The sequence below is a fragment of the Salvelinus fontinalis genome, chromosome 23 (genome assembly GCF_029448725.1).
Source record: "Salvelinus fontinalis isolate EN_2023a chromosome 23, ASM2944872v1, whole genome shotgun sequence".
Lineage (NCBI taxonomy): Eukaryota > Metazoa > Chordata > Actinopteri > Salmoniformes > Salmonidae > Salvelinus > Salvelinus fontinalis.
This window is the reverse complement of record NC_074687.1, coordinates 45194187-45206404: the sequence shown is the minus strand read 5'-3', so window position 1 is coordinate 45206404 and position 12218 is coordinate 45194187. Positions and strand designations below refer to the sequence as shown.

At 44.8% G+C, this 12218-nt stretch overlaps 1 protein-coding gene across 2 annotated transcripts in view; it reads left to right on the top strand.

Annotated features, from left to right (window-relative positions):
* The window catches only part of LOC129821395 (E3 ubiquitin-protein ligase HECW2-like), a 60037-nt gene that overhangs the window by 40222 nt on the left and 7597 nt on the right, over positions 1–12218 (top strand). For both annotated transcript variants that reach the window (XM_055879026.1, XM_055879025.1), the window contains exons 26-29: positions 7277–7423; positions 8543–8657; positions 8947–9032; positions 9574–9686. In XM_055879026.1, the coding sequence (XP_055735001.1) occupies positions 7277–7423; positions 8543–8657; positions 8947–9032; positions 9574–9686 (461 nt within the window). The remainder of the gene's footprint in view (positions 1–7276; positions 7424–8542; positions 8658–8946; positions 9033–9573; positions 9687–12218) is intronic.

Sequence of the window (12218 nt, the reverse complement as noted above, 5' to 3'; positions counted from 1 at the left end):
GGCCAGGTGCACAGTGTTTCCTCCGACACATTGGTGCGGCTGGCTTCCGGGTTGGAGGCGCGCTGTGTTAAAGAAGCAGTGCGGCTTGGTTGGGTTGTGCTTCGGAGGACGCATGGCTTTCGACCTTCGTCTCTCCCGAGCCCGTACGGGAGTTGTAGCGATGAGACAAGATAGTAATTACTAGCGATTGGATACCACGAAAAATTGGGGAGAAAAGGGGATAACATTTATTTAAAAAAAAAAGAAAAAAAAGAACACTTAAAGCAAGGAGCTTTTCAATGTTTTAAATACAATTTTAAAATAAAATATTATATTCTCAATTGTTAAATTAAAGTGCAATATGAGGCATCATACCTCTTTCCTTTGAACAATAGTGAATGGAAAAAATAGCCTGTGTCAACATCATCAAAAAAAAGTAAAGAGATAAAGCAAAGCAGACCTGAGCTTATAACTTCAAATTATTTTTCAAAAAGATGAGGATGTCTACATTGTCTGGGGAGAGGGTAGACCTCTTTGCAGTCACTATGTCCCCTGCCGTGGAGAACACCCTCTCGCTAGGGACTGAAGTGTCAGGCACAGCCAGGTAGCATCTTTCCATCATGGCTATGTGAGTGTATTTACACTCATTGCTTTTCCACCATCCACTGGAATGCCACTTGCTGCCTTGTAGGATGCCACCTCCTCTTTGATGGTGTTGGCAAACGTCTTGCCCGTGTTCTTGCTCGCAAAGGTCTCCCCGAAAAGCTCCTTCATGGCCGAATTATTTTGTGGAGGAGATGCCTCTGAGTCTGCTCCTATCGTTTCTGTGACTTGCAGAAAAAATGACTTGATCTTTTAAACGAATTATTTATTTTCATATTTCATAGAACTATAATTGCGGCAATAACATTTAAAAGCCATTATTATTCAAAATCAAAAGTGGATGATTCTAATAGCAATAGCATAGACTAAGATTAGACTGCAGTATATTTATTATTTTAGTAATTCACACTTTATTATTTTACTTCTTCAGTGGCCACAATCTCAGTGGTGAGATCACTCTATGCCCTCTGGCGTAGGGCAGGGTCTAGGTAAGACAGGGACTTGAACCTTGAATCCAGTCCTGTACATTACGGGGGTATCTGGGGTTCCGGTCCTCTCTAATGGCTGCCTTGACATCTCTTGTGATGTCTTCCTCACTTGTGACCATGGATTGTACAGTGGTTCCTCCTTTTAAAAGTTGTGAGGCTTGCACCGCAGGACTTAAAGGTACCCAGTGTCACGGCTTCATTGCTCCAGACCACCACAAGGGGGAGTTAGAGCACTCATTATGCATTTGGGTCCCAAGGTTTTTATATGACCAATCATAACGAGTGGCTCGAATAATGAATTTTGACGCGAGCCACCCTTGCCTTGTGGCGTTCTTCAACAAAGATGGCTGACAAAACATTATGGTGGAACCAGATGTAAGTTGTTATAACGTCATAACGAGTCAGGCAAAAACATTACAATTGTCTCTACATTAACATATTCCTCTCAAAGGTTTGTACTTATTTTTTTGTCATAAAGTTAATTAATGAAAATCGCTATTAAGCGAGTTATCTGACTAGCTAACATTAACCAGCTAGCTAGTGTTAGGATAATTAATTTGTGTTGTTTAATGTTTGAGGGACTCCTGAGAAAACCAGCAAACCAGGCTGTCGTCTTGTGGAACAGTAGATGTGCAGAATCTAGCTAGCTAAAGCATTTACTGGAAATTGAATGTGCAATTGTGTAAGTGTAACAGTTTAAACCGTCCCCTCGCCCCGACCCGGGCGCGAACCAGGGACCCTCTGCACACATCAACAACAGTCACCCACGAAGCGTCGTTACCCATCGCTCCACAAAAGCCGCGGCCCTTGCAGAGCAAGGGGAAACACTACTTCTAGGTTTCAGAGCAAGTGACGTAACTGATTGAAACGCTATTAGCGCGTACCCGCTAACTAGCTAACCATTTCACATCCGTTACACTCACCCCCCTTTCGCCCTCCTCCTTTTTCCTGCAGCAACCAGTAATCCGGGTCAACAGCATCAATGTAACAGTTTAACTTTAAACCGTCCCCTCACTCCGGGCGCGAACCAGGGACCCTCTGCTCACATCAACAACAGTCACTCACGAAGCATCGTTACCCATCGCTCCACAAAAGCCGCGGCCCTTGCAGAGCAAGGGGAAACACTACTTTTAGGTTTCAGAGCAAGTGACGTAACTGATTGAAACGCTATTAGCGCGTACCCGCTAACTAGCTAGCCATTTCACATCCGTTACATAAGCTTGCCTTGCAATGCAGCTGAAGTAACATTGCTAGCTAACTATTTACTTGCTTATTGTGTAGTGGAGGATAAAAGTAATTGTATGCCTATGGATGTGTAGTTAGCTACAGTATGTAGCCGATCTGTGTACGTTAGGTTCTGAACTAATATTCATAGTTAGAGCACTCATTATGCATTTGGGTCCCAAGGTTTTGATATGACCAATCATATCGAGTGGTTCCAATGACACATTTCACACGGGCCACCCATCCCTGGTGACTTCAGCAAAGATGGCTAACAAAACATTACGGGGAAGCTAATTTAAGTAATTATAACGTCATAAGGAGTCAAGCAAAAAATTTACAATTGAGAGGGATATGTTAGTTAATGTCGAGACAAACGATTGTGGATATTTTTTTGTCAAAAAGTTAGCGAGTTATTTTTTTCAGACAAATCCAATACCAGGTGTATCAAACTCATTCATTATAGCGAGCAGGTTTCGAACCCTCAACATTCTAGCCCGAAGTCCAGCACGCTATCGTCTGTGCCCAAATGTATTAATTGGGGCTGGGGACGATTGTGGCTAAAAACACTATCAATTGGAATCTTTAACATGGAAAGGGGGAAAGGTATTATGATTCGTTTTTTTCACAAACAGAGCAGGATGGGCTATTAGCTGAACAATAGACTATTCAACCTTGACTAAAGAATTTTCTAATAGGTGTGAACCCCCCCTCCTTAACTTGCAACAAATCATTTTCAGTACTATCTAGAAAAAGCAGAGGAGATGTGCAATAGGTTTCTAAGAGGAGGCTGTTCTCCACAATGTGTGGATGAAACTCTTAATTTGGCATTGGGGGAAACCACGACAATGAACTGCTACAAAAAAGACCCGCTAAAGAACACTGTAATGTTCACAACCACATATACTTTGAACTCGCGAAAAGTGGGAGATGTGGTCAAGAAACATTGGCATGTTTTATTTACATGATAATTTGGTCCATGCCAACTGCAAGCCTCAAAAGAAAACCAGCCAGAATGTTTTCGGATTTTCGCCCTCCAGACATTATTTCATTTACATTTACATTTATGTCATTTAGCAGACGCTCTTATCCAGAGCGACTTACAAATTGGAAAGTTCATACATATTCATCCTGGTCCCCCCGTGGGGAATGAACCCACAACCCTGGCATTGCAAACGCCATGCTCTACCAACTGAGCCACACGGGACCACCTAAAGGTCTTAATGATAATGATGAAATGCCTATGTATGCTTATGTATGTTATGTTGTAAATTTGAACATGACTTATGCCCCCGTTTCAGATTACTCTGATTTTCTTACACTGTACCCACTGATTTATGAAGTAGGACGATGTCATCGTGGTTTTACAGACGTCTTTAATACTTTATTTAAATGAATATTTATGAAATGCATATTGTTATATTTGGTAGCACTTATTTGTTTTTCCTTCGCCTCCAACCCCTTTCGATGGGTGGAACGGATGTGGGTGTGGCTAGGTGACACTAGGGTGCTAATTAAAAAAATTCACAAAAGCTCTGACGAAGGCCACGAGGCCGAGACGTAAAGCTTATTAAAGATGAGTGACACGTTCAAGAGCAGTCTTCTTTTTCCTCATCTTATCCGGCTGTTGCCATGCACCTGCAAAAAAGATGGGTCAGATGTGCGAGTGAATTTTGAATGTGACTTCACAAACAACAAGAGGGCTTAATTGGAGTCTATTTCTTCGGAGCTATCTAAAATAACTTAACTGGCTGAGGTAGGCTATGAGGCTTAACAGCCTAATAGAGGTAGGATTTTTTTATTAGGCCTACTTACAAATTGCAATCCTACATAGAACAATAATTTAAAGATAAAAAGTCTGCACGTTCGAACTAAAAAGAAAGCGCACATTTGTAATTCGCAAACTCTAAAAGTAATTGGAAAGGTAGATACACTCGGCCTCCCGGGTGGCGCAGTGGTCTAGGGCACTGCATCGCAGTGCTAGCTGCGCCACCAGAGTCTCTGGGTTTGCGCCCAGGCTGGGCTGGGTTCGCGCCCAGGCTCTGTCGCAGCCGGCCGCAACCGGGAGGTCCGTGGGGCGACGCACAATTGGCATAGCGTCGTCCAGGTTAGGAAGGGTTTGGCCGGTAGGGATATCATTGTCTCAGTATGTAAAATGTAATAAAATGTATGCACTCTACTGTAAGTCGCTCTGGATAAGAGCGTCTGCTAAATGACTAAAATGTAAATGTACAAATGACGTGACATTGTGGTTATGGTAAAGAATGTAGCCCATCATACAAATGATTCCTATTAGCAGGACAATATACTTTTTTATAGCCCAGCTACTGTTGTGAAAATCCCTTAACTTGCAATGCATTCGATGCTTAAGTGCTCTAAAGTGTTACCAACAGGTCCCAGATGTGCTCAATGGGATTGAGGTACGGGTTCTTCGCTGGCCATGGCAGAACTGACATTCCTGTCTTGCAGGAAATCACGCATAGAACGAGCAGTATGGCTGATGGCATTGTCATGCTATAGGGTCATGTCAGGATGAGCCTACAGGAAGGGTACCACATGAGGGAGGAGGATGTCTTCCCTGTAACGCACAGCGTTGAGATTGCCTGCAAAGATAACAAGCTCAGTCCGATGATGCTGTGACGCACCGCCCCAAACCATGACGGATCCTCCACCCTCAAATCGATCCCGCTCCAGAGTACAGGCCTCGGTGTAACGCTCATTCCTTCGACGATAAACGCGAATCTGACCATGACGGCTCTGGCGGCTCCTGACTGACGGACGGCTCTAGCTGCTCCTTACTGACGGACGGCTCTAGCTGCTCCTGACTGACGGACGGCTCTAGCGGCTCCTGACTGACGGACGGCTCTAGCGGCTCCTGACTGACGGACGGCTCTAGCGGCTCCTGACTGACGGACGGCTCTAGCGGCTCCTGACTGACGGGCGGCTCAGATGGCGCTGGGCAGACGGGCGGCTCAGATGGCGCTGGGCAGACGGGCGGCTCAGATGGCGCTGGGCAGACGGGCGGCTCAGATGGCGCTGGGCAGACGGGCGGCTCAGATGGCGCTGGGCAGACGGGCAGCGCAGGCGGCGCTGGGCAGACGGGCAGCGCAGGCGGCGCTGGGCAGACGGCGCTGGGCAGACGGGCAGCTCAGACGGTGCTGGGCAGCGCAGGCGGCGCTGGGCAGACGGCAGACTCTGGCCTGCTGAGGCGCACAGTCGGCCTGGTGCGTGGTGCCGGAACTGGTGGTAACGGACTGGAGACACGCACCACTAGGCGAGTGCGGGGAGCAGGAACAGGGCACACTGGATTCTCGAAGCGCACTATAAGCCTGGTGCGTGGCACCGGCACTGGTGGTACCTGGCTGAGGGCACGCACCTCAGGGCGAGTGCGGGGGGAAGGAACAGTGCGTACATGGCTCTGGAGACGCACCGTAGGCCTGGTGCGTGGTGCCGGAACTGGTGTTACCGGGCTGGGAACACACACCACTGGGTGAGTGCGGAGAGGAGGAACAGGGCGTACTGGCCTCTGGAGACGCACAGGAAGCCTGGTGCGTGGTGTTGGCACTGGTGGTACTGAGCTGGTGCGAGGAGGTGGCACCGGATAGACCGGACCGTGAAGGCGCACTGGAGCTCTTGAGCATCGAGCCTGTCCAACCTTACCTGGTTGAATGCTCCCCGTAGCCAGACCAGTGTGGCGAGGTAGAATAGCCCGCACTGGGCTGTGCTGGCGAACCGGGGACACCATGCTTAAGGCTGGGGCCATGTACACCGGCCCGAGGAGACGCACTGGAGACCAGATGCGTTGAGCCGGCTTCATGGCACCTGGCTCGATGCCCACTCTAGCCCGGCCGATACGAGAAGCCGGGATGTACCGCACCGGGCTATGCACACGTACAGGAGACACCGTGCGCTCTTCCGCATAACACGTTGTCTGCCCGTACTCTCGCTCTCCACGGTAAACACGGGAAGTTGGCGCAGGTCTCCTACCTAACTTCGCCACACTCCCCGTGTGCCTCCCCCCAAGAAATTTTTGGGGCTGTCTCTCGGGCTTCCTACCGCGTCGCCGTGCTGCCTCCATTCGCCGGTATCCCTCCTCACATTGCTCCATAGAATCCCAGGCGGGCTTCGGCACTCTCCCTGGGTCGACCGCCCATCTGTCTATCTCTTCCCAAGTATTATAGTCCAGATTCTGCTCCCATGTCCAGAAATCCTGACATCGCTGCCTCTCCTGCTCCTGCCCGTTACCACGCTGCTTGGTCCTTGGTTGGTGGGTGATTCTGTAACGACCGTCTTCGGGTGAAAGAGAGGAGGACCAAAATGCAGCGTGATGATAATCCATATTTTAATAGGCTACTTAAACAACAAAAAAACTGACAGAAAGAACCGAAGACGCTACAGTCCCGAACTAGTGAACACAGAACATATGAACACACGAACAGGAACAATCACCCACAAAACACACTACAAAAACAGGCCACCTAAATATGGTTCCCAATCAGAGACAATGACTAACACCTGCCTCTGATTGAGAACCATATCAGGCCAAACAAGAAACCCCACATAGAAACAGACAACATAGATAATACCCATCCAGCTCAATTCCTGACCAACTAAATAAAGACTAAACAAAGGAAATAAGGTCAGAAACGTGACAATATGAGTTATGTTATACTCACAGACATCATTCAAACAGTTTTAGAAACTTCAGAGTGTTTTCTATTCAATAGTAGTAATAATATGCATATATTAGCATCTGGGACAGAGTAGGAGGCAGTTCACTCTGGGCACGCTATTCATCCAAAAGTGAAAATGCTGCCCCCTATCCCAAAAAAGTTAATGATAGAATGTTCATATTGGAAGAGTGAAGAAAGGCCAGTCTCTTTGGCAAATGATAGAAGCGTCAAGAAGTGGAATGCTAGCTAAAAACACTGGTACCCAGACTATGTTTCACCCCATATTGTGTATCAATCTCTACGGCCTTTTAGATCACAGAGAGAGAGCTGAAGCCAGGCGGGGCAGGTATTCCAGTGTCAGAGAAGAATAAGAAGGAGTACATCGAGCGTATGGTTAAGTGGCGCATCGAAAGGGGTGTGGCTCAGCAGACGGAGAGCCTGGTGCGAGGCTTCTATGAGGTAGGGCCCTGTGTTTTGTGCAATCTTGTGACATAAAGTGAGCTCCAAAAAGTATTGGGACAGTGACACATTTTTTGTTTTAGGGGCGGGTTTGATATTCATGCATCTAACTTTCTCACTCATTATTACTCAGAATTAATTCAGGGTTATCCGTAATCATGGTAGCATCCACATTAATGTAGAAGTGCTTAGAAACATATCCTATTCTTATTTACAATAAAAGTGACTCTAAAATGACATAATACATTATTTACCGTTGGGCACAAGATAATCTGAAACACAACCAAAAGAAACAGCAAATCCAACAAATTTGTAAGGTCACAAGCTTGATTGCGGGCTATGAATATGGGACCAAATACATCACTTTTGACTACTTTAATACATATATAAGTGAATTTGTCACAATGCCTTTGGTCCCCTAAAATGGGGGGGGGGGGACTATGTACAAAAAGTGCTGTAATTTTTAAATGGTTCACGCAAAATGGATGAGAATACAGTCAAATTGAAGCTGACAGTCTGCACTTCATAGTCATTGTATCATTTCAAATCCAAAGTGCTGGAGTACTGACCCAAAACAACAACAAAATTGTTACTGTCCCAATACTTTTGGAGCTCACTGTAGCATGATTTCTATCCTGTATTTTAAGCCTTATCCTGGAATTTGTTGCACCAAAAATGAAAGCAATTGTCTGAGGATGGTGCTGGACCATTTGAAATAAAAAGAGAAGGGGACAGTTTGATGAAAAAGCTTTAAATAAAGGTTTAAATCTAGGTCATGTGACATGATTGTACAAAACACAGGGCCCTATGACATCACACACACCAATAATGGTCCATCATTCTGATATGTATTGGTCAAGTGATATTGTATCTGCAATAGATAATGATAATGATACAGTATGTATTGGTCAGGTGGTAATGTACAGTATGTGTATTGTGTAATAGATAATGATGCAGCAGGTGGTAATGTATCTTAAATGGATAATCATGCAGGCCATTAACATTCAATGTGGTTACTCTAAATGTATTAGGGGTGTATCAGTGTTGCAATATGTATTGGCCAGGTGGGAATGTCTCTGTCATAGATAATACGTTAGTATTGTGACATGCATTGGTTAGGTGGTGGACGTGCGGCTGGTTTCTGTGTTTGATGCCCGGGAGCTGGAGCTGGTGATCGCTGGCACTGCAGAGATCGACCTGGCGGACTGGAGGAACAACACAGAGTACAGAGGAGGTAGAGACGGGAGCAGTGGTGGGCAGTCAGACGGTGTGGGGGCATGCTTTTGCTCCAGCCAAGTAGTAACACCCATAATTTTACTAATCATCTCATCTTAGTCTTCAAAGACTTAGACTAAGATTAGTGGAATCAGGCGTTACTGCCTGGCCCCGCACAACCCACCCAGTTTACAAACAAGTGCAGGGGCAACACTTTTGACTGGACATGAAAGCTACAGATACTTTTAAGAACAGGAGGCTTATTTTGATCTACGGTTGACTGAGATGCTTTCCATCTGTCTCCCCAGGGTACCATGACAACCACATAGTAATCCGCTGGTTCTGGGCGGCAGTGGAGAGGTTCAACAATGAGCAGAAATTGAGACTGCTGCAGGTATTACTTTTCAGGGGAAACTCCAACAGAGTTTTAGGAAAGGCTGTCTTACAGTCTTACAATAGCTCTTTATTTTACAGCTTTGTTACCACTGGTATTTATCTGGTATTGAATGTGAAATGACTTGCTTAAAATTGGTGCTTCCTGGTACAATTAATATCCTTGTGATGAGAAGTAATTTCTGTGCAAAATGTATATAATTGCCTTTTTTACAAGTATTTTGTATGTAAATACCTGCTTATTATTTATTCTTTATTTAATTAGGCAAGTCAGTTAAGAGCAATTTCTTATTTACAATCACTGCCTACCCTGGCCAAACCCTAACCCGGACGACTCTGGGCCAATTGTGCACCGGCCCTATGGGACTCACAATCACGGTCGGTTGTGATACAGCCTGGAATCGAACCAGGGTCTGTAGTGACACCTCTAGCACTGAGATGCAGTCCCTTAGACCCCTGCGCCACTCGGGAGCCCATATTCAGTGCTGTAAAAACAAAGTGTTACCTAAATTGGATAGTTGACATTGTGTATTTCTCCCTAGTTTGTGACAGGCACCTCCAGTATTCCCTATGAGGGCTTTGCCTCCCTCAGAGGTAGCAATGGACCACGCAGGTTCTGTGTGGAGAAGTGGGGCAAAATCACCTCCTTGCCCAGGTACAGTACACCTTTCTGTCTGTCTGTATATTTGCCTACCTGTTTGTGTGAGCTAATCTAAATGTTCTGCTTCTGTCACTATCTTGTGTGTACTATAGGTTTGTGTGTATGTGATGTGTGTGTGTGCACATCAGTGGAAGCTCCTTAGAGGAGGAAAAGGAGGACCATCCTTCTCAGTGAATTTAATACAAATTAAAACAGTAAAACATTTTTAAAAAACAATTTTTTTTAGATAATACTATACTAAATATATTCACGTCACCAAATAATTGAATAAAACACACTGTTTTGCAATTAAGGTCTACAGTAGCCTCAACAGCACTTTGTAGGGAAGCACCATGGTGTATCCGGAGGACAGCTAATGCAAAACCTTGGAGGCTCATGGTACTCACCCCTTTCCATAAACTTGCACAGTAATTATGACAACTTCCGGAGGACATGTTCCAACCTGTCAGAGCTCTTGCAGCATGAACTGACATTTTGTCCGCACAATCAAAGGATCAGAGAATGAATCTAATACTGAAAGCATAAGCTACAGCTAGCACTAGAGTGCATAAAATGTGGTGAGTAGTTGACTCAAAGAGAGACAAAGACAAGGGTTTAACAGTTTTTAACAAATTAAAGCAAGAGGGAGAGCTAGCTATGTTTCCTATTTTTTTCACTTACTTAGCTAGCTAGCCAGTTTAGCTTGCTCAAACAGAGGAATGCTACAGTATGTTAGCTAGCTGGATATTGCTATCAAACACTGGAACGCTTCCAAGTCAAGGTAAGCTTTTGGTTTTATTAATTTATTGCCACCGGGCGCACAGGTGTAACTGCTAAAGTGCTTGCTGACTGTACACTGTACTGCATGATTGTAGCGGGTTTACTAATGCGTTTAGTTCTACTAGCAATGTTGACAATGATGTATGTTGTGTGTAGCGGTTATGATATGAATGTTGGGCTTGGAAAGCTTTTATTTGCCTGGTCACTGACAGCTAATGTGTTGTGCACTGAAGTCCACAAGTGAAGGGAAAATGTGAGAGAGGAGAGCGCATAGATCCAAGAACAAATTACAACAAGCAAAGAGATCATGCTGTTTATGTGGATGCTATGAAAGTGAACTGTGTTTGCGTGGGATTAGGGGTACAACAAGATAATGGAGCAGGAGAGGATGGCTGACGTTTTACAGGCTCCTAACCAACTGTGCTATGTATTTATTTATTTATTTTGCATTTTTTGTAACTAATTTTGTACATAATGTTGCTGCTACCATTGTTGCTACCGTCTCTTATGACCAAAAAGAGCTTCTAGACATCAGAACAGCGATTACTCACCTCAAACTGGATGAAGATGTACAGTTGATGTCGGAAGTTTACATACACTTAGGTTGGAGTCATTAAACCTTGTTTTTCAACCACTCCACAAACTTCTTCTTAACAAACTATAGTTTTGGCAAGTCGGTTAGGACATCTACTTTGTGTATGACAAAAGTAATTTTTCCAACAATTGTTTAGAGACAGATTATTTCACTTATAATTCACTGTATCACAATTCCAGTGGGCCAGTAGTTTACTTACACTAAGTTGACTGTGCCTTTAAACAGCTTGGGAAATTCCAGAAAATTATGTCATGGCGTTAGAAGCTTCTGATAGGCTAATTGACATCATTTGAGTCAATTGGAGGTGTACCTGTTGATGTATTTCAAGGCCTACCTTCAAAGTCAGTGCCTCTTTGCTTGACATCATGAAAAATCTAAAGAAATCAGCCTAGACAGAAAGAAAATTGTAGACTCCACAAGTCTGTTTCATCGTTGGGAGCAATTTCTAAATGCATGAAGGTACAACGTTCATCTTTACAAACATAAGCATGCAAGTAGAAACACCATGGGACCATGGTCATACTGCTCAGGAAAGAGACACTTTCTGTCTCCTAGAGATGAACGTACTTTGGTGCAAATCAATCCCAGAACAACAGCAAAGGACCTTGTGAAGATGCTGGAGGAAACAGGTACTTAAGTACCTATATCCACAGTAAAACGAGTCCTATATCGACATAACCTGAAAGGCCGTTCAGCAAGGAAGAAGCCACTGCTCCACAACCGCTATATATAAAAAAAACAGACTACGGTTTGCAACTGCACACGAGGACAAAGATCATACTTTTCGGAGAAATGTCCTCTGGTCCGATGAAACAGAAACGGAACAGTTTGGCCATTTTGACCATCGTTATGTTTGGATGAAAAAAGCCGAAGAACACCATCCCAACCGTGTAGCACGGGGGTGGCAGCATCATGTTGTGGGGGTGCTTTGCTGCAGGAGGGACTCGAGCACTTCGCAAAATAGATGGCATCATGAGGAAGGAAAATTATGTAGATGTATTGAAGCAACATCTCAAGACATCAGTCAGGAAGTTGAAGCTTGATCGCAAATGGGTCTTCCAAATGGACAATGACCCCAAGCATACTTCCAAAGTTGTGGCAAAATGGCTTAAGGACAACAAAGTCAAGGTATTGGAGTGACCATCACAACGCCCTGACCTCAATCCTATAGA